Raw genomic sequence first — 23,037 nt, forward strand, 5'->3', positions numbered from 1 at the left:
TTCGGTTGTATGGTTCGGATATGTGGGAGGTGGTCGAGATGGCACTTGTTATACATTGATACTAATGTGGCTTTAGTTTCATATGATCAGTTGGTAGTTGCAGTGTAATTTCATATATGTTGGTTAAGTTAGTTACTCACACATATGTCTAGGTTGCTTACCACATATGTTTTACTTAACCTTGTGGCCTATTCTTGCTAACAGCTCAATGCATAATCCTTGGAGTCGGGATATTATATACCCATATTGTGTAAGACTTGCGAGTACCTTCGTAATCAGGGTGATGCCCTTAAGCTGATGCAGGTTCACAAGTCGGCGAGGAGGGGGCGGTGTTTGGCTACTTTGTGCCTGCCGTTTAGGGTGGCAGGCAGGAGTAGCACACTCTACTCCAAACTCAGTGTTTTGGTATGGAGCCTAAGGGCATGTGGCTCCATATCCTTTTGTTGTATATCTTTTAGTCTTCCGCTGATTAGTTCTTTTGTTGGTTAGGAGTTGACCAGGTTTTAGTCTCCTCCTAGCTCTCTTTTGTTGTAAATTGCTGATTAGTTCTTTTGTTTGTCATTGAGTTGGTACTTGGTACGGCCCCTATAGCAAAAAGGCTATATAGGATGTCGGCTAACGACCTAGTCGAATTAAAGAAGCAATTTCAAGAGCAGTTAAGCAAAGGTTTTATTAGACCCAGTGCATCACCTTGGGGAGCCCCAGTTCTCTTCGTAGATAAGAAGGATGGTAGCCGAAGGATGTGTGTAGATTACAGGGCACTTAATGAGGTAACCATTAAGAACAAGTATCCGTTGCTCCGGATTGAGGATTTGTTTGATCAGATGAGAGGAGCCCAGGTGTTCTCCAAGATTGATCTAAGATCAGGATACTATCAGTTAAAGATTCGACCGTTAGATGTACCAAAGACGGCTTTCAGTACTCGATATGGGCTATACAAGTATACAGTTATGTCATTCGGATTAACTAATGCCCCAGCCTACTTCATGAATCTCATGAACAAGGTATTCATGGATTATTTGGACAAGTTTGTGGTGGTGTTCATTGACGATATTCTAATCTTCTCCAGAAGCAAAGAAGAACACGAAGGACATTTGAGAATTGTGCTACAGACACTCAGAGAACATCAGCTGTATGCCAAGCTTAGCAAGTGTGATTTTTGGTTAGACCAAGTCGCGTTCCTTGGCCATATCTTAACCGCCGGAGGTGTAGCGGTAGACCCTAGTAAAGTGAAGGATGTACTGAATTGGTTACCACCGACCAACGTATCAGAAATCAGAAGCTTTCTTGGGTTAGCAGGGTACTATCGTCGTTTCATAGAAGGGTTCTCTAGGATAGCCCGACCTCTTACCTCTTTGCTTCAGAAGAATGTGGTGTTTAAATGGAGTCCTGCTTGTCAGGCAAGTTTTGAGGAGTTGAAGAAGAGATTGACTATGACCCCAGTGCTAGTACTACCTGATATTAGCAAGAACTTTGACATCTACTGTGATGCTTCGCGACAAGGACTTGGATGTGTTCTCATGCAAGAAGGTCGAGTCGTGGCCTATGCGTCAAGACAATTAAAGAAGCATGAAGAACACTACCCCACACATGATTTAGAACTAGCAGCTATGGTTCATGCCCTGAAGATTTGGAGGCATTACCTCATTGGAAAACAATGTGAAATATACACGGATCATAAGAGCTTGAAGTATATTTTCACTCAACCGGATGTAAACCTTCATCAGCGCAGATGGTTGGAGTTAATTAAAGACTATGATGTGGGAATACACTATCACCCAGGAAAAGCAAATGTTGTGGCCGACGCCTTGAGCTGGAAAGGTTACTGCAATTCAATGATGGTTCAAGATAACCAACCTGGGTTGTGGAAAGAGTTTGAAAAGCTCAACCTTGGATTTGTGGCAGACATAGAAACAGTCACCATGGAGTTAGATTGTACCCTTGAACAAGAAATTAGGAAAGGTCAACTGGAGGACGAAAAGCTCAAGGGAATTAGACAGCTTATTAAGGAGGATAAAGCTCCAGGTTTCACGGAAGATAGTCAAGGTACAATATGGTTCAAAAAGAGAATTTGCGTACCTAACCGGGAAGATATTAAAAAGACGATTCTGAGAGAAGCTCACGAATCAGCTTACTCCATTCACCCTGGGAGTACCAAGATGTATCATGATCTTAAGGATCGTTATTGGTGGTATGGAATGAAAAGAGAAGTTGCAGAGTATGTAGCTCTGTGTGATACTTGTCAAAAGGTCAAAGCAGAGCATCAGAGACCAGCAGGTTTACTGCAACCCTTGAAGATACCTGAGTGGAAGTGGGAAGAAATTGGAATGGACTTTATCGTTGGATTAACCCGTACCCAGAGTGGATATGACTCTATTTGGGTGGTAATTGATCGCTTGACAAAGGTCGCCCATTTCATCCCAGTAAAAACCACGTATAGTGGAGCTAAACTAGCAGAGCTGTATATGTCAAGAATAGTATATCTGCATGGAATACCAAAGAAGATTGTTTCGGATAGAGGAACTCAGTTTACCTCTAAGTTTTGGCAAAAGCTACATGAGTTTATGGATATGAAGTTGAATTTTAGTTCTGCTTATCACCCTCAAACAGATGGACAAACCGAAAGGGTAAATCAAATATTGGAAGATATGCTGAGAGCATGTGCTCTTAAGTATGGAAAAAGTTGGGACAAAAGTTTACCTTATGCCGAGTTCTCGTATAACAACAGCTATCAGACAAGCCTCCAAATGTCTCCCTTTGAAGCCTTGTATGGGAGAAAATGTAGAACACCGCTGTTTTGGAATGAGACGGGAGAGAGTCAGGTTTTTGGACCAGAAGTTCTACGAGATGCAGAAAAACAAGTTCAAGTGATTCGGGAAAATCTGAGGATTGCACAGTCCAGACAGAAAAGCTATGCAGATAATAGACGAAGAGAATTGGTTTTCGCAATTGGGGATTTCGTCTATCTTAAGGTCTCGCCAATGAGGGGTCTCCGTAGATTTAAGGTTAAAGGAAAGTTACCACCAAGATTCATCGGACCTTTCAAGATATTGGATAAAAGGGGAGAAGTGGCTTATCAGTTAGAGTTACCACCTCAGCTGTCAGATGTGCATGATGTTTTTCATGTCTCCCAGTTGAAGAAGTGTCTTCGAGTACCAGAAAAGCAATTGCCTATGGAAGAATTAGATGTTCAGGAAGATCTCTCCTATATAGAATACCCTGAGAAGATTCTTGAAAGATCGGAAAGAGTAACTAGAACCAAGGTAATCCCAATGTGTAAAGTACAATGGAGTCACCACTCGGAAGACTAAGCAACTTGGGAAAGGGAAGAAGATCTGAAAGCGGAGTTTCCTCATCTCTTCTCTGTTCCAGGTGAATCTCGAGGGCGAGATTCATTCTAAGGGGGTAGGTTTGTAACACCCTAATTTTTTTCTAATTCCAAAAATTTTCTCAATATTTGTTAAAGTTCAAATGAATTTAAATATTTTATTTTAAGAGAGAGAAAACCCTATTTTATATGAAAGAAAAAGAAAATGACATAGGATATAAGTGAATATTTTGCATTCATGCTGAATTAGGCAAGTAGTATTTTATTTGAATTTTTGATGAATTTATTTAAAGAGATTTTTGCCTGGTTTTTGAATTTGAATTTGGATTTGAATTCATATGAAAAAGAAAAAAGATTAAAACCTCTCTTGGGCTGTCTTTCTCCTTTTCGGCCCAACACCTCGGCCTCGGCCCAGCCGCCCCGGCTTTCCTTCCCGCCTGGGCCGTGCCCCTGCTCCGGCCCAGCAACCCGCGCCGCGCGCCCGAGCCAGCCCAGCGCCGTGCACCCGCGCGCCAGCCGAAGACGCCTACGCAGACGCCGCCTTCACCTGTGCCACCGTCATGTGGGACCCGCCGGTCAGATCTATCGTCTCCGAGATGGACTCTGTCACGCCGCCGAATCCGAGCAAGAAATCGACGCCGCCTTAGAGTCCTGCAGCGCCCCACGACCCTCCGAGCCACCTATATATGTGCCCGCCCCCTCCCCGATCTCATCTCATCCCAAACCCGCCGAGTCCCGAGCCGAATTCGCCGATCTCGAGCCCCACCGTCGCCATTGCCGCCGCACTTTGGTTGAGCACGCCGCCGAGCAATCCTAGCGCCGCTGAGCTTCACCCGAGCAGCCTAGCGGAGCCGCGGCCGACCACCGAAGCTCTCCCCGCCGTCGCCTTGACCCCTGCACCGCCGGAGCACCATCCCCGACGAAGACCCGAGCCTCCCGCCGCCCCTCGTCGACGCCAAGCTCCTCCAGAGTCGATCTGCTCTCGGTAAGCCATCAAACGGGATGCCCTCTCCCTCCTGATGCTTTTCCGCCACTCGTCGTCGCCGCCGGCGAGCCCTAGCCAATTCCGGTGAGTTATCCGGCCTTGCGCCACCGCGAACCCCCTCGGCGCCGCCCTGTTCTTCCCCTCCGGCCACCCGATCTCTTCTGAGTCGCCGGATCTGTTTTGTGCGGCCGAGATTAGATCCGAACGTACCCCTTCAGCAACCAATAGCGTAGTGCCACGTGTTTATACTTGAACCCAGTCAGCCGCTTTGCCACGTCATCCTGCCACCTCAGCTGCCATCTCAGCCCTCTTGCCTATGTGTCAAACCAGTCAGCAGCCACGTCATAAAAGAGGTTTTTCAATCTAAAAATAATTTCTGATAATTCCTTTAATTGGTAATTTTGCAATTTAGCCCCTGAACTTTTCTAAAATAACAAAAAGAGCCCTATCTTTTTACAGTTAGGTCCTTATACTTTTTCATAATTACATTTTGGTCCCTCTATTTTTACAAAAAGGTCCCTGGACTTTCTGATAATTCAATTTAAGTCCTTTTCTTTTTCTAGATTTAACCCTAGACTTGTTTTAGCATAGGGATGTTGGTGATGGTTGTCATGGTTATGACATTGGTTTAGTGCTTGCTCAAGTAACCTAAGTAAGGACCGGTTCGTGGAGCGACAACCCAAGAAGTAACGTACCAACCACGAGGCTGATATGGGTAAAGTGTGATATACTGATTAGAGTATGTCCAGTGTGCGTTGGGTCAGCACAAAAGGGGGCTTCTGGGTAGGAGCTTTGCTTGCGTAAAGCCTGGCGGTGAAACCTAGTGGGCAGACATGCACTGGATTAGTCTCTGGTTAGTGGAAAGTGTCATACAGTGATTCTTGGCGGCACACCACTGGCGTGTGTTAAGTGTCTTGCAAACACGGCAACATAGAATTCACTGACTCGTGGGTAAAGTTGGACAACCTCTGCAGAGTGTAAAACTGTTATAACAGCCGTGCTCACGGATATGAGAGACTTGGGTCCTCACATGATTAGATGGTAGTTTGGTTTTGATTCTGGTACAGGGAGTACTAGATGTTGTGGTTTGGTCGTAGTACGGGGAGTACTAGACGGTTGTGGTATGAGGGTGAGGAACCTTGTATGCTAGTTGATGGATTGTTGGGTTACATTCATTTAATACATGTCTAATGCTTTTGAGTCCAAATGTGTTTTCATTACTCGTATTTACGCAAATAATACCTTGTGTCAGCCTACTCTTGATATAAGCCTGCATGTCATTATTTTCCCACTTGCTGAGTACATTATGTGCTCACCCTTGCTTTCTCCTACCAAAAACATATGCTGCTCAGTGGAAGACTTTGAGGATTTCCAAGACGACGACCTGATGTTCTAAGGAGCGTATCTTCCAGTCGGTGCCTGAGGAGTTTTGGTCGCCAATGCTTTCGTTCCGCTGCCGTCGTTTAGATAATGTCGTTTAGATTAAATTTTGAGTTTTTGCTTAGGTAAAGTCTTTTACTGTAAGAGGTGAACGTTTAATTGAATAAAGTATTTCTTTTGTTACTTCACCTATGACGTCCTTATGTGTGTTAAACTTCCTGGGCACACATAAGCCGCACTTGTTTTTGGTCGTTAAAACCGGGTGTGATAGTAGCATATCTGTTCTTATCATTTGAACACACAAAAGGACCACAAGTATCATTTGTTCTTATTATTTGAACACACAAAAGGACCACAAGCAACATCTGTTCTTATCATTTGAACACACAAAAGGACTGAGACACCATATCTGTTTTTATCATTTGAACAAAAGGACCACAAGCAGCATATATTCTTATCATTTTAACACACAAGCATCTGCTCTTATCATTTGAACACACAAGCAGCCGGCCATGAATCAGTACGAATTTGCTTTGAAACCCTAGGAATCAGAGGGGAGAAGGAGACGGAGGGGGAGCAGGTGGTTGTCCATGGCGACGGCGGCGGTGGACGAGGGCAAAGGGCACAACAACGCAGGCTCCTTGGCGTTAGGGTGCTCATCGGGGTGGAGGTAGCGGGCTCCTCGGCATCAGAGTGGTGGCCCTCGGCGACAGCAGCGGTGGACGAGGGCGCAGTGCACAGAAACAAGGGCTCCTTAGCGTCAGGGTGGTAGTCCTCGACGACGGTGGCTGTGGACGATGGCACAGGGCACGACAGTGCGAACTCCTCAACGTCGGGAGGCGATTCAGCGGAGGGCATGTGCTAGGAAGGGGAAAATTTTCTTAGTGCTAGAGGGCACAGGTGTCAAGCACTTTTATAGGGGAGGACTTTCACTGTCAGCTCAAGATGAAGACCGACAGTGAAAGGGGATCTTCACTACCGGCTCAATAGGACAACTGGCAGTGAAACATATTTCACTGCCGGCCCAAGAAGTCCATCGACAGTAAAACAACTTTCATTACCAGTTGAATATGTTCACCAACAGTGAAACCCCTTTCACTATAGGTTCAGGCTGCAAAAAATTTGTTTTAGCTTTACGCACGCGTCCGCCGACACTTGAACCCATGACCTGTCCCAAGAAAGGCCGAACAATTAAACCGCTACGCTACTCAAGTGTTTTAGAATTAGTTTATATTATCTATATTTATTAACATTCCGTTGACCTAAAATCCTAATGCAAAAAATTATTCAATTTTCTAATTCAATAAAAAAAATATGTTCATACCTAAGTTTCTATATTGGGGCTTGCTATATATCTTAATTTCATCAATAAATATTTTAAATCATTAAAAATTTAAAATTAATACACTCATAACTATAGCTAATGTAAATCATGTAATATGCAAATAGCAATATGCTGGTGCTATTGATAATTCATTAAAAATCAAAAATAGTAATAAATAGCAATAGTGCTTGTGCTATTGCTAATTCATTAAAAATCATAAATCAATATGCTCAATAGTAAAGATATCTTCCATCAAAAACTATAAATTGAAGCTTCCATAACATAAGTGAGGTATAATTGCATCCAAAACAAATTTATACATAGTAATTAATACAATTTAGCTACTTTGTCTTAACGGTTTGCCCTTCATTATGATTGCAGCATACATACGGAGGTCCGTCGGTGTCTTCCATGGGACCTTGGTCGACGTCCTCTCCAAAAGGAGGTAGCGTGTTGAATTGATTGTAGTCTTCCTCATCAATAATATTCTCCACTCCAACAATCCTTCTTTTTCCTTGAAGAACCACGTGGCGCTTCTTCTTGTTAGCAGGGTCCGATGAGTTTTTGTTGGTGTCATCCCTAGAGATTTTCTCTATTATTCAATCCTTACATTCATGATATACATATAGTGATAACTTATCAAAATTAAACAGCATATTCACCCTCGGGATCAATCTCATGACACTCCGCGACGTCGTTCTCTAAAAAGCGATAAAGTGCATCGAAATGAGAATGAATGAAATGTCATAAGATGTGATCCAAACGATATGAAATATGGCAGAGATGTAGTGCATGAGGTTATGAATGCAATAGAGGAAGAATCACATGAATTGGAATTCATTTGCCCACTTAATTAAACAAATTGCATCCTTGCTGTTTTTAAATCTAAAATTATATGAGGTAGTTCGAACAAACTCATATGAGGGAAGTACTCAACATGGCAAAAAGATATTTTTTACTGTGTAAGGTATACATAGAGAAGACCTAAAAAAATATTTCACATTTTATGATTTTTATTAATTTCTATAGAAATTAATCAAGTTTAAAAGGCTTAATCAAGATTAACAAAAAATTAGTGCTAAATAAGCATTTCATGCTTGAAATATATTTTTCCTATACAGAGCATGACAAAATAATATTAACAAAGTTGGATTGACCAATTTTGAATATTTCAAGATTTTATTATGTATTAACAAGTTACAGCATATTTAATGAAAGAGAGGTATTTCAGTGGACATTTCATGCATGCATGTATTTTTATAATGTAGATAATGACAAAACAAAACTAATAAACTTGGTCTCATATTTTTTGAGCCCTAGATATTTTTCTACAAATTATAGATTATTTTAGCCGATTTATCAATACAACTAATATTCCTTTTGATATTTTCTAGATTTTCTCACTTTGACCGGTTGCCGACGGTGAACAGCAGGGGAGCTTGGCCGGGGAGGGGTACCAAAATGCTCAACGTACTGTGGCAAACTCATTTGAGGGGTCGGCGGCGGCATGTATGGTGCCAAGCACGGCTGTCGGTGACCATGGCGGGCGGTGGAGCTAGGTCGATGGTGGTGGCACACTGCACAGGGAGAGAGTGGAAGGGAAGGGAGTGGCGAGGTTCCCTAGAACATGGCGAAGCTCACCGTGCATTTGGCTCATGGAGAGGCGCCTCACAGCCTGAAGTTCGTCGGTGAGGTGGGTGACCTTGCGGTGGCGGCAGGTGGAGCACTGGGCTGACGATTCGCTACGATCAAGCTAGTGCACGCAAAAGATTGGGTCTGGCACTGTGAAGCTCACCGGGCAATGGAATTGGATGGAGAGGGCTCAAAAGCGGTGATATGTCCGTGAGGGCGACAAAGGTCGCTAGGGACGGTGCTGTGCTGATAATAGACAGTTTCATCAAGGTGACGACAAAGCATGCTCCAGATGAAGACGACAAGCATGCTCCAGATGAGAAGGATCCACAAATTCGGAGGCTTGCTGATAATAGACAGTTTCATCAAGGTGACCACAAAGAAATGTGTTCTTGACATCCAACTGATGTATCGACCAAGCCTGAGAAGTGGTGAGATTGAGGATGGCACGGATCATTGTGGGCTTCACGATAGGGTAGAATGTCTCATAGAAATCCACACCCGACTGCTAAGAGAACCGCCGCACTACCCACTGTACTTTGTGACGTGCGAGAGAACAATCAGAGTGGAATTTGTGCTTGAAGATCCACTTGTCAGACACGACATTGGCTCTCCCAGGAGGCCGTGGAACAAGGGACCAAGTGCCATTGTCCATGAATGCTTTGTACTCATCAAACATGGCCGCGTGCCAGTTAGGGTCGATGAGCACACTCCAATAGTTTGACGATAGTGGGGAGATGACGGAGTGGGTTGCCGAGAGGTTGAGCCAAGTCACCGGCTTGACCACGCTGACATCTACATGAGTAACCATCGGGTGCAGTCCTGGTGCAGGTCGAGCAATGGGTGCAACTGGTGGAAGAGCCTGGACCGCCTAACCAGGTTTTGGACCCTCCTGTCCAAAGACGTGCATGGGCGATGCCTGAGTTGCCTGCCTGCCTGTGCACGACACAGGTGCACGCGTGGAAGATGCTGGGATGGTCTGCCTGGTTATGCATGAAACATGAGACTCTAGATCAGGAATGAGGCTAGTCATGCCTGAAGAAGAAGAGGCCATGCACACGAGACCTTGTGGTACAGGTGAGCCCGGACCTGCCTGATCAGAACATCGCACTGTATTGGGTCGACGAACATATGTCCGCACTAACGGCTGAGGGTGTCGAAGCTGGGCGGGTAGGTTGGGGCGGCCAGCATAGGGTGACAACGCAGCTGAGCTTGATGAGCATTGCAGTAGCAATAGAGATTGTATCGTGTTCCTGCTCCAACAAAAAATCCAAGTACAAGGTCGAACGTGAAGTGTTGGATTTTGGTGGAGTAGCTAAGGGAAAAATGGACTCGTCGAATGTGATGTGCCGAGATATATGAACATGCCCTGTAGCGAGGTCGAGACATCAATACCCTTTGTGAGAGGAGGGATATCCGAGAAAGACACAAAATGAGGAGCAAGTTTGTGTTGAGTAATGGAAGAGGTGTTCGGATAGCAAAGATTGCCAAAGACACGAAGGCGCACGAGATTGGGTAATTTTTTGTGGAGTTTTTGGTAGGGAGTGAGCAGTTGTATGAAGGAAGATAGTCGATGGTTCATGAGATAAAAGGCCACAGCGAGCACCTTGGCTAGGGTATTACGACTCCGTGTGGCCTGAACCTGTCTAAATTCTTGGTGCATTCATTTCTACTAGCTGGCGATCCATCCTGCCTAAGTCCGACTCGCATTAACCTTGCGTACGAGGTAGTTCCAGGACCAGCCCCCCGGCCGAATCTCAAAGGCTCGCGGTGTTCATCCACCGACAACGATGCATTGGCGGTGTGTAATTTACATGTCATTTCAATAGTCCATACTCGCATAACAATGACTGCAAATTGAAATTGTTATTTCTTGTTTGTTTTCACAGGCCGATATCATTTATGATATCCATAGGGACGCAGCTAGTACCATGGACCGCCTTAGGCAAGAGGTGCACCTCAGTGCGTCGGATGTCGCGGGGTTCGTCAAACGGGTTGTTGACAAGACCGCGCGGGCCTTGAAGCTTACCTCATGCCGGTCCACCACAAACGTCGCAGGAGGGCCTCCCAGGTCTAATGGGGTCCACGCCGAGTCATCCAGGAGATTTGATGTGCACCGCCGTTCATCAGTGTCGGCACCCACACGATCCCTTTTACCACGCTATGCAGGCTTGGACCAAATAGGTACGATTTTATATTCGCACGACGTTTAACTATATTCGTTCCTTACTGGTGCATTGATTTTAAACAAATATTAGGTGCACATACACACACCTCAACGCAACCACGTAGATCGAGCCCTGTGCCTCCACCCTCAGGTACTGGGCGACACTACATCCCCGTATTTAATATATTCAGTAATACATCTAATATTGTCCATAGGTTATTTCGGTGATGAGGCCGGCCCGTCTTCAGCTACCCCGCGACCGATCCCACCACCACCGTTCGAGCCCTACTACGGCACGCCCGTCTGGCCATCTTCTACTGCATCGGTATACCACACAGGTACAATAGTGCATTTTGTACAACTGCTTTCATTTCCACATTTTCCATATGTAATACAATTATTTTTTCGTAGGCCCCTCTAGCCAGCACACATGAACGCCAGCGGATCCTTCGCAGTCTTCGTACCCTAGTCAGGAGGATGAGGCTGGCCTGGACTCCGCGTACAACCTCGTTCGAGACTTCTTCGGGGGCACACCAGACTATGACGTCCTGTAACTTACATATGTATATTTGATTCGCGATGTATTCTTACGTATTCGGACGTGTGTAATCTTTATGGTCCACTTACTATGTCGTAATTGCATTTCTTATTCCAATGTGATCACACACTAGTTGTATTTCTTAATCCAACATGACCACACACTACTTTCTATCGTCCTCACCTATGTATGAACCGTTCACGACAGACCTAGAAAAGTATATCTTACAAAGCTACTTATACACGAAGTGAGCGCATGAGAAAGGAAACACACGACCATACCGCGGCTCAGGCTCGGGAGGCTGAGAGGGTAAGGAAGCGGGAGAGAGCCCGTCGCGCTAAGGCGGCAGGTTCCGATGCCCCGCGAAAGGAAAAATATCCTAAATGCACTCAGTAGAGAGTATCTAATATAACCCGACATGTTTCCACTCCCTAAGACATGTTATGATTAGGAGCGGCGTACTAATAAGTAGGTCTTTGTGCGAACCGTACATGCCACTTTTTTCTTCTCGTCGTGCCGTCGTTGTTACAGTCTCATGTAATGTTTTCCACCATATGTTTAATCTTATGTTTGTCGTCGTTCGCAACCTCATACCCGCGTAATATGCTGCGAGTGATTCACATATACAATTTGTTCACAAATATTGATTTTTTATCCTCCGAATAATACGTAATCTACTCCAAATTCTCGCTTTTTCAGTATACCATTTTCAGTACTCTTCAACCATTTTAATTCTAAATTTTGCAAAATCCCTATTTCAACCATTTTAATTTCAAATTTTGAGCAAATATACTAAATTTTGCAACTTTTACAAAATAATATATCATAACCGCCACTTGGGAGGGCGCTTAGCAGCCTTCCCGCCCTCTGGGGAGGCGGTTAGGCCACCCGCCCTCTCAGGTAGCGGTAAAAGCTGCAGGCGCTTATTTGTGCAATTTTTTCGACGAGAAATCTATTTATTTAAATTTTTAATCAAAAAATATAAAAATAAAAAAACTCAAACCTCTCCTATAATGTTGGGCTGGACGGTCCAGAAAGTCCAAATCCAAGTGCTGCGTTGTGGGCCGGGCTTCTGGTCCAAAACGAATAAGGAAAAGCCTCCAGCTGAGCTGACAGGCGCGGGAAAACACCTCGCCCGACTTGGCGCCCATCCCCGTTCCGAATACCAGTCCCATCTGGCCATCCAGGGTGGAACGCGTCATTTCCCTCCCGCGCAACGGCACGTGCAGCCAAGCGGGGGCCCGGCGAGTTTGCCCGCGCAGCCGCACCACCCGCGCGCGCAGCGCGACCATGAGCGGGCGGCGGCGGCCGTCTGCTGGAGGAAGGGGAACCGGAGGCGGAGGCGGAGGCGGAGGCGGCGGCTGGCGGAGGAATGGATCGTCGGCGGCGAAGGAGCAGCGGCTGCGTCTGGGGGCGGAGGAGCTCCTCGAGAGCCGCCTCGGCTTCACGCCCTACACCGATGGCGAGGGCCGGCTCGGGTGGCTCCTAACCTTCTCCCCCGTGAGTTTGCTCCCACTCTCTCTGTCTCCTTGTTGCAGCCGTTCTGGTTTGGATCTCAAGTGGGCTCCATTGGGGAATTAGCGGCGGAACTGTGCAGCTGTTGTGATCTGCGTCGGAAGTAAAGTTGAATTACTTGAGAAATGGACCCAAAAATCAGTAGAAATATGCAAGCACTCACCCTGGAAACTGGAAATTGTACCGAGGGAAATTTGCTGAAATGTTGTCACCGATTGCAACTAATAGCAACAGTAAAACTTGGATGATTTTGCTTGTGGCAATACTGGTCACACAGCGACACTAGTAAAATTTGGGCTATTGTAGGTGAAGTACTGAAATTTCTTAAAAAAATCTGCAAGCTCTTCCAGATTTTGGAGGATGCAGTGAAATTCTGTAGTTGCTCCTTGTTTCATTAGTGAAAATCTGTGCATATGGAATTGATTTGCTGATATAATATCTTAAAAATACTACAAAAGCGGCGCTTAGCTAGTAGAACTAGGAAAATTACTGAAATTATGCACCCAACCGAAATAAAATGATTCACTTAGTAAGTCTGCCTCCATTTATATCATGGACGGATCACAAGAAATTGTTAGGACCTACTTGGAGAAGCTTAGTCCATGTTCAAGTGCCACTACCTTAAAAACTTTTTTACGCGAATTTAATTAAGGATTAAACTTTTTAATGTATGATTTTTTATTTGACCCCAATAACACTTGCAGTCATCATGGGAAGATGAGGACACTGGAAAGATCTACAACTGTGTTGATCTGTACTTTGTGTCACAGGTAAAATTTGCAATTAGAACAAGAAATGTTTTTGACTTGCCACATGTCTAATTCCGTATGGATTCTTGCAGGATGGTTCTACATTCAAAGTGAAATACAAGTTTCGACCTTATTTTTATGCTGCAACAAAGGTGAGCTTGAGCTTGAGGTCTTCTGAGGGATGCTATTCTTTTACTCCATCATAGGGTATTGTGATAGAAAAGCTGAACTTTTTCTGATGCAGTTTTTGTTTGCTGATATTCTATTTTGGTATACTGAAATGTTGCAGGACAAGATGGAGTTGGAAGTTGAGGCGTATATTAGGCGACGTTATGAAGGGGAAATTTCTGACATAGAAATAATTGAGAAAGACGATCTAGATCTAGTATGTTCCTTGCTTTGCATGTTTAATTCAATATTCTGTTTGACCGGCATCATGAAATGCTATCATGGTGATAAGTTCGGTTCTATGTTCTGGTAATCTGATCTAAGATGTTTTCTGCAGGAATGTTGATCTCCTTAGATTTGTATTAATGTTCTTGATTCTCCATTGATGACCATTACTTTTTACCTTGGTTGCTTGTTATAATAGAAGAGAGATTCATATAATATGTAGTCCTTGGAAATTAGCTGAAACTTAATTGCTTCAAATGTTCAATTTATCCGCGCAAGCTAGTTACAATATGTTAAACTGACTGATTATTGTTTAAACTAGGAGTACTACTAAAGATATGTCAAACGCTATGTCATCAACAACTGTAAAGTTTGACAGCTATAGCTCATAGAAAGTTGTAGGCTGCCAGATTCATTGTGTTAAGTCACATCGTCCAGTAAAAAAATAGCTGCCAGATAGCTCGAAAAATAAGAGTGACGTGACCACACCGAGAGGCCAAGTATATCTAATAGATCAGCTAAAAGTATGTTAGGAAGAACACTACAAATTATGAACAGACTGAAATTAATGTGAGGTGAACCAACGCTGCCTTGTGAGGAAGAACACTACAAATTATGAACAGACAGAAATTAATGTGAGGTGAACCAACGCTGGCCTGAGTGTTGTCCTTCAGAAAGTTGCGTTTGCAAGTATACAGAAATTGTAATCATATATCTGCACCACACACATCACATCAGACGGCTCGAAAAATAAGAGAGACGTGGCCACACCGAGAGGACGCGAAATCGGCGCGGCCTAATACTTCTAATATGAATAGGGAAAGATGCTAATGTTCTCATGCATGTATCTTTTCCTGCCATCTCGATGTGGCTGGGCCAAATGTTGAATATAATTGTAACATGTCCATTCTGTGTTGCAGAAAAACCACCTTTCTGGCTTAAAGAGAAAATATTTGAAGCTTCAGTTTGATACCATACAACAATTAATGCGTGTAAGGAATGACCTATTACATGCTGTTGAAAAGAATGAAGAAGAACTAGATGCTGCGGAGGCATTTGAAACAATTCACGGTGTAAAAAGGTGCCTACACACTATATCATATATAGCTTAATTATTGTGAGCTAAGACGCTTGTATGATTTCTATGCAAATTTACTCATATATATATATACATTCTGTGTTGAAAGCATATTTGGTACTCCCGAGAGTATGTACTCTTACATACATATCTCATTACATAGTGAGTATCTCATGTGATAAATGGTATGTATATGGAGCATGTGAGTATACAAGATCATCCAAGTGGTATATATAGTTTTTTAGGTGGTTTGGACATATTTTTTTGAGTGTATTACATTTTATGTACAAATACAAAGGTATTATCAAAATCTAATAAAATTGATGGGACTTCTTTTCTTTTTTTCATGTAGTTCACATTAGAGTATCTTAGAATGTGTAGATAAGTATACTTATAATAACAAAGGAGTATATCCAGTTCATTTATGTGGTATATCATAGTAGGGAGTATGTACTTTTGGGAGTACAGACTACTTTTCCTATATATATACATATATATATATATACATACATATATATATACATACATACATATATATATACATACATACATATATATATACATACATACATATATACATACATACATACATATATATACATATATATATACATACATACATATATATATACATATATATATATATATACACACACACATATGTACATATACATATACATATACATATACATATGTATATACATATATATATCTTTTTCCTACTTAGTTTCTTGTGGAGTAAATTTACTGCCTTATCCATTTACATGTATATTTGTGGACGTACACCATGACAGGGTAGAAAGGCCACAAGATTACATAAACTGCATCATCGATTTGCGTGAATACGATGTTCCATATCATGTTCGTTTTGCTATTGATAATGGTGAGCGTGAGCCCTATACCTGCAAATCCTAGTATTTCTCATGTGCTAATTGGCCACTGACACTTTGCTGCTCTAAACCTCCACATATGCACAGATGTGAGATGTGGACAGTGGTACAATGTTAGCGTAGCTAGTTCTGATGTTTTGCTTCAGAGAAGGGAAGATCTGCTTCAACGTGCAGAAGTTCATGTCTGTGCGTTTGATATTGAAACCACAAAGCTGCCTCTAAAGTTTCCAGATGCTGAATATGACAGTGTAATGATGATTTCGTACATGATTGATGGGCAAGGGTACCTGATAATCAACAGAGAGGTTCCGACTTGCAATTCTTTTTGCACAATACTTATTTATCACTTGTGTTTTATTGTGTTCAATTTATGTCTTGAAGCACCCTTTTCTGTATTTCCTGGGCATGCTGCCTAGCCTTGGGCAGCATCAATCACCTGACACACCTTCATGCTGTTTTTTTATGTTACTTCTTATAGAGCAACATGCAGTCTGTTTAGTCCATCAAAAAACCTTTTCAAAAATATGATCTATGTGTTTAAAAAATGCTGAAAAAGCAGTTACCTTGTGTACTGCTCATCACATGTGCACTTCAAGATCAGCATTTACAAAAAGCAACAATTCAAATTGGTTATGAATAGCACTTGTATTCATTATTAGTGCTTTAGGCCCGAATATAAAGACATGTACATGTGTGGTAATATACTGGAAATCGCTTGGGGGAAATACAAACAGGCTAAACAAGTTATTGACATATATCTAACAAAATCATTATCTTAGGCAGCTTAACCCACTTTTCTTGGTTGCATTTGCAAGATGCATATGTTTCTCAAATAAGTTTACACAATGCATTATTATTTATTTTGTTCTGTGTAGTGTGTAGGGGAAGATATTGAAGATTTGGAGTACACACCTAAACCAGAATTTGAGGGTTATTTTAAAGTTAAGAATGTTCCTACTGAGGTATAAACATTTTTCACTTATTTTGTTCAGCATCATATTAATTGTATGCAGCCTAACTGTTTTGCTAACTCCCTTTATTTTGTATGTGTATAGTTGGATCTACTTGAAGCTTGGTTTTCTCACATGCAAGAGGTTAAGCCTGGCATTTATGTTACATACAATGGTGACTTTTTTGATTGGCCATTTTTGGAGAAGAGGGCTGCTCACCATGGAATAAAGATGAATGAGGTGTGCTGTTTTTTTTATTTTTATTTAGGCTTCTTTTGGCCTTGAGGTGGATTATGATAATCTCATTTGGTGGAAGTACTTTTAGAAATTTTAGTGTTTTGCTAACTTTTCTTTAAAGCTTGCAATACATTTTACAGAATTTCTTTTCTAAACAGACTGGACCGCAGGGAGAAGATGTCCCCTTGGCTTTGTCTTAAGAGAGAGGAGTACCGAATCCCTTAGGGAGGTACTCACACGACATGCGAACACCAGTGTTACCTGGACTCGGAATCTGAAAAAAATTTGGCGCGTCGACGTGTATCCGTGCATCAACTCGCACCCAATACGGTGCGACACGGATCCAACACCTTCGGTCGCGTCGGGGGAGGACAGGAGGAGGCGGCGGCAGGGGAACAATTGAGGCGACGGCGGGGGAGTGACGGGGAAGGGGGGAGAGCAGAGGAGGCGGCGACGGGGGAAGAGCAGAGAGGAGGTGGCAGCGGTGCGGGAGAGGAGGCGGGGGTGGGGAAATGGCAGAGGCGGTAGGGAATTGTCGTCTGGCGAAGACGGCGGGGAAGTGAGGAGTGAGAGGAGGAGGATCGGGAGGGGGTAAGAAGCCGTAGTGGGCTTCTGTGTGGGCTGCAGTTGGGGGCATTGGGCTGATTTGTTTTTCTCCTTTTCTTTTCTATTTTTTAGCAGCTTTAGTGTAGTTTGTCCAACTACACAATGTATTTTTAATATAATATTAATATAAATTAGATGAATCTCCGAATCCTATTTTCTAAAGTTTGCCGAATTAGACACCCGCACCCGAGTTAGACTCTGACACCCGCACTCATGTCCCGGTAACACTGGCGAGCACTCGGGTTTGAGCCCGAGTGGGTGATCTCTCAAACTGGAGGCTCTACCAACCAAGCTATTGCTCGGTTCTAAAGCATCTTAAAATAAGTGTATCACAGCATAGTGCAACGACTGCCTGACCCTCACTAGCAATATATTTTTGTTGGAAAGAATTCACTCTTTACACTTCCTTATAGTATCGTGTTTGTCATCTTATCCCTTTGAACCATTTTTGGTCCACCTAGTCCCTAACGTCACACCTTGGACCAATTTGCTTATCGCTTTTGATGGCATGGATGGTGGTTGGTGGTATTGCCGCATAGCTGCCATGTCACCCAGTTTTGCCACTTGGCAGCACATTGTGTTAGAGATATATATTGTGATATATTGTGTCTGTGTAATATCCCCATGTTATAAGGGGTTATTTGTATATTGCTCACTTGTACATGTATATATACTAATATTGGCCTATAGCCTACATTGAATACAAGTTGCTATTCCTAACACACTAGACGATGTCATCATCTTCATCTTAGAGCTCTCTCAGTTGGTGGTCCTAGGCCTAGCTCCTTCCCACGTCTTTATTCTCTCTTACTCTCTCCTCCAGGAAAAGGGGAGGCAGCAATTACAGTGGCGCTGAAGAAGATGGGCACAAAACCATGGTGGTAATTGTGGCAGGTGAGGTGGAAGAAAGAGGGTAGAATATGTTGTGAGCAGATGGTCAGGGATCAAATTGTGATCTAGGGAGAGTAGAGGAGGTGGAGAGGGGCCAGCCTGCATGAGAAATTGTGCAACTATGTGGTGATTTTGGAGGTGATTTAGTGGATCTTTTGTGGCTAGATTATGTATACATGTCTGTGTGGTGAGAGAGTAAGGGTGATGTCGTTGCCACGGTAGCCAAACCGGGTCACGTGGCGGTCCTGGTAGCATAACCACTTTCAAAACTGGCATCAGGGGTTGAATTGATCTGTTTTAAAAGTTTAGGGGCTTTAACTGACAAAAAAGTAGTCTGGGAAATTAAGCAGACAACATACTTAAATGAAGTAAAACAGGTTTTTCCCCTTTTTCTTGGGGTATGCCAACTATGTAATAGGATGTCCAAAATACTGTCCAAACAGTTAGTGTACTTAGAGTGGTCTAAGAAAAAGCTATCGGCATTGAAGAGAAAAAGAAATAAGCCTGGGTTATTCTTTAGTGGTGTCCTCTGTACCTTTTGTTTTCCTTTAAGGATTCTGTGCACATACTTTTTTTCCCATTTGTTCTTGGTCTAATGATCTAAGATTGGAAAAGGCTTGGAAACACCAAAGTGGATACCTTTCTCATATCTTGTTCATTTTCCTTTCTGTTGTTACAGGAGATTGGTTTTCAATGTGACAATAATCAGGGGGAGTGTCGGGCTAAATTTTCTTGCCATCTTGACTGTTTTGCTTGGGTAAAGCGAGACAGTTACCTTCCACAAGGAAGCCATGGCCTAAAGGTGATGCATTACTTAGTCAACTAAAAATAACCTTTTAAAAAAATTAACAGTTTAACACTAATCAGTCTTATTTGTGTGCTTTGTTTCAGTACTAAATGTCTTATCAAAATTGAGATTTGAAAATAATAACTATGTTTATTGATATAGAGTGGAAAAGAATTTTCAGTTAGAATTATCATGTTTGAATAAATGTTCATTATGCATTAAAAATTCTTTAGTTAGAATTAACATGTTTGATTAAAGGATCAATATGCATTATTTTAGCGTTTTCTATTTCTCTAGCACTAGAAAGGTTGGCCATTTGACTTTTTTTATTGTGAGGCAGCCCAAATATTTTTTTCGCATTATCTGCATGTTATATTGCTTACAAATAATATTTCGTTTCTGCTTTAGTTTTTTTTTAGTGATTTCTCTTACATTTTTACACTTACAGGTTGTTACAAAAGCCAAGCTAGGTTATGATCCTCTGGAGGTTAATCCAGAAGATATGGTCCGCTTTGCAATGGACCAGCCACAGGTACCTTTAGTCTGCCTGTTTTGGTTCTAAAGTAACAATATTTCCACGGGAACTGGTTTAAATATGGCTATGTGACAGATGACATTGAACTTTGCTGCTTGTCTGTGTGTAGCTGTATGGATTGTACTTGTCTTAATTTAAAATATTCCACTGTGTTCATTTTTCCTTCCATTGTTTCCTTTTCAGACAATGGCTTCTTATTCTGTATCAGATGCTGTTGCAACATACTATCTATACATGACTTATGTTCATCCATTCATCTTTTCTCTTGCAACCATAATACCTATGTCACCTGATGAGGTATTGCGTAAAGGAAGTGGAACACTTTGTGAAATGCTGCTAATGGTCCAGGTTTGCCATTGGAACTTTGCTAACATGTTTTTGATATTATATTTGTTTTGAAACAATACTTTTATCTAGATTCAGGCATTTCTTATGGAACTTTAAGTGTATTTGAGCTGTCAAATTGTGTTAAACTGGGCCTTTCAGCCTTTCTGTTTCCTTGCTTTCTTGATGGTAAATTGGTGAGATGTCAAATTGTGTACATCTTGATGACATGCTTATTCTTCTTACTGAAGTTCTATTTATGTTTTGAGCCCTTTTTTCTTATCTTTTACTTGAAGTGGGGCCAGTAGATATTTTTATGTGTTTCTGTTACAGCTTGTTTGTTACTTAACAGGACATAAAGTTGTGAATAAATACTTGTTTTTCAAATTTTTTTCTCAAACGAGTTCTTTTCTTTTCTAATCCTGCTTGGTCTAGGATTTGAACTCATGGCAAGTGTCCCAATTCCCACTGCTGCGAATACTATTTTTTCAATCTACCTCTGATTACTCTCATGCTTGCTGAATTCGGTTTCTTCTAATGTATAGGCATTCAAGGCTAATATCATTTGTCCTAACAAACACCAAGCTGATCTGGAGAAGTTCTACAATAACCGTCTACTAGAAAGTGAAACCTACATTGGCGGTCATGTTGAGTGTCTTGAAACTGGTGTATTTAGATCGGATCTTCCTACAAAGTTCCAACTTGAATCATCAGCATATGAGGTAACTTGCGTTATTGGGAGCTGGTTAGAGTATTAATTTGCTTCACACTCGGGTCGCACAGGAAATTATAGTTGTACCTTCAGTATATTAACAATGCATATTCTTTCAGCAACTGATTGGAAATCTTGATCGTGATCTGCAATATGCCATTTCCGTAGAAGGAAAATTGGATATTGATTCTGTCACAAATTATGATGAAGTCAAAGATGCCATAAAGCAGAAGGTATTTGATTTCATCCAGCAAGACACTTCCATCATCACTTTGAGTTCAGTCTATTAACTGCCAAAGTAACCAATGGAAATGTATTACCGTAGTTGAACCAAGAAAATGAAATTATTTATCTAAAACTGAGATCAATATATTCCAGCTCTAACTCATTATATTTCGACTCATAAGGTATTTATTTACCCTTTGATTTTCGAAACATTTAGTTCACTGTATTCCAGCATTGTAACTTGACTAATATATCGAGGATAGCAGTTAATTTCTTACATAGGCATCTCCCTGAACGTATAGCTACACGATTTGCATTCATGAAATATTGCATCTTTTAAGCACTGAGCTTGTGACCTTTGTTTTCATGTCGAATTTACAGCTTGTTTCGTTGCGAGATCACCCAGTTCGTGAAGAACGCCCTCTTATATATCATCTGGATGTTGCTGCAATGTATCCAAATATCATTTTGACAAATAGACTCCAGGTATTCCCTTGTACATTAATCTAGTATGTTTAATGCTGTTCCCTTGTGCTATGATGTCATGTTAAGTGGAACCTAGGTTGTGTTTAATAGAGTGAATAGGCCAATATATGAACATGTACAGAGGGGAGAAAACATAGAGATGCCCCTATACAATACACAAACTATCGCAACAGCTACTTTGGTTGAGCACTTTTAGTTCTCACTAAAATTGTTTTGTTGGAGACATTACTCTAAAGAGATCATTTTCCCTGTTGGGGTGAATCTCCTGATATCCTCATTGTGCGCCCTTTTACTTCAGTGAGTGATTTATTTCAGATGTGTTCATATAAGAAGTTAAAGGGATCATGAGCTGGTGAGGTTCATGGCTTAGCTTCTTTTGCTGTCGCTTCTGGCGATAAGCAGTTTGAGAGGATTGTCTGGTTGATGTCCACAATCTCAGCACTATTTTACTGAAGTGTCATTCTGGGATATATAGAAAACACAAGTGAGGGAATGCTTAGACTGTTGCATTGCCAAAATTTCATCAAGGCACTATGATTTTTATGGATTAATCAATTCACTCAAAAGCTTTAGTTGTTAGGGGAAGATAGGCAAACTACTGTGTTTCAGGACTCCTCAACCTAGTCTCATTCAGGTCAGTCACACGGTGTGGTGCTATGGTGCCACAGGGTGCAGGCCAGTCACAAGGGGCCTTCAGCATAAGGGGTGCCTAGGGCACAAGTGCAGGCCATGCCTAGTCAACCATGCGCCAATATATATGTTTTTTGGATAGAATGAGCTTTGGTGGGCCTTGTATTCGATACCTCCGGCTCCAATAATTGTACTTGAGTTTCACACGCAAACTAATTCATCCAAAGCTTAAGCTATTAGCAAAAGGTAGGCAATGCAATCCTATTTCAACAGGCACCTCAGTGGACTGGATCTGTAAGTATCAGTGTAAGTTAATGACAGTGCTATAGAGGCAACTAAGGCCTCTTGGAATCAATCACCCTGTTCCATGAGCGATTTCATTTATTCCAAAACCATCCGCTTTCTTCTAAGTTGTACCATCATATTAGGTCTCGACATAATTATTATCATTTATCAATCAAAGGAACTTTTTCTGTTTCTTCATCGCAGCCACCGTCCATAGTTACAGATGTGGAGTGCACAGCATGTGATTTCAATCGCCCTGGAAAGAATTGCCTCAGAAAACTTGAATGGGTCTGGCGAGGAGAGACCTACATGGCAAAAAAGAAGTAAATTTTGCAAACTTATGTACTCTGAAATTTGATGAATTTTCTGTTCTAATGCTATTATATTTTG

The 23,037-nt window shown here is 42.1% G+C and overlaps 1 protein-coding gene across 3 annotated transcripts in view; it reads left to right on the forward strand.

The window, feature by feature from the left end:
- Nucleotides 1–12,550: 12,550 nt before the first annotated feature.
- LOC133922103 (DNA polymerase epsilon catalytic subunit A-like) overlaps nt 12,551–23,037 on the forward strand; it is a 29,625-nt gene continuing 19,138 nt past the window's right edge. For 2 of the 3 annotated variants that reach the window (XM_062367276.1, XM_062367277.1), the window contains exons 1-16: nt 12,551–12,854; nt 13,574–13,639; nt 13,711–13,770; nt 13,908–14,003; nt 14,932–15,092; nt 15,884–15,972; nt 16,067–16,284; nt 16,855–16,941; nt 17,035–17,169; nt 19,343–19,465; nt 19,899–19,982; nt 20,169–20,333; nt 20,855–21,031; nt 21,141–21,254; nt 21,628–21,732; nt 22,852–22,970. In XM_062367276.1, coding sequence (XP_062223260.1) covers nt 12,645–12,854; nt 13,574–13,639; nt 13,711–13,770; nt 13,908–14,003; nt 14,932–15,092; nt 15,884–15,972; nt 16,067–16,284; nt 16,855–16,941; nt 17,035–17,169; nt 19,343–19,465; nt 19,899–19,982; nt 20,169–20,333; nt 20,855–21,031; nt 21,141–21,254; nt 21,628–21,732; nt 22,852–22,970 — 2,009 coding nt within the window. In that variant the 5' untranslated portion in view covers nt 12,551–12,644. Of the gene's footprint in view, nt 12,855–13,573; nt 13,640–13,710; nt 13,771–13,907; nt 14,004–14,931; nt 15,093–15,883; nt 15,973–16,066; nt 16,285–16,854; nt 16,942–17,034; nt 17,170–18,267; nt 18,802–19,342; nt 19,466–19,898; nt 19,983–20,168; nt 20,334–20,854; nt 21,032–21,140; nt 21,255–21,627; nt 21,733–22,851; nt 22,971–23,037 lie in introns of those variants that run through there. The other variant, XM_062367278.1, reaches the window with a different exon arrangement.

This window comes from Phragmites australis, chromosome 6, assembly GCF_958298935.1.
Source record: "Phragmites australis chromosome 6, lpPhrAust1.1, whole genome shotgun sequence".
Lineage (NCBI taxonomy): Eukaryota > Viridiplantae > Streptophyta > Magnoliopsida > Poales > Poaceae > Phragmites > Phragmites australis.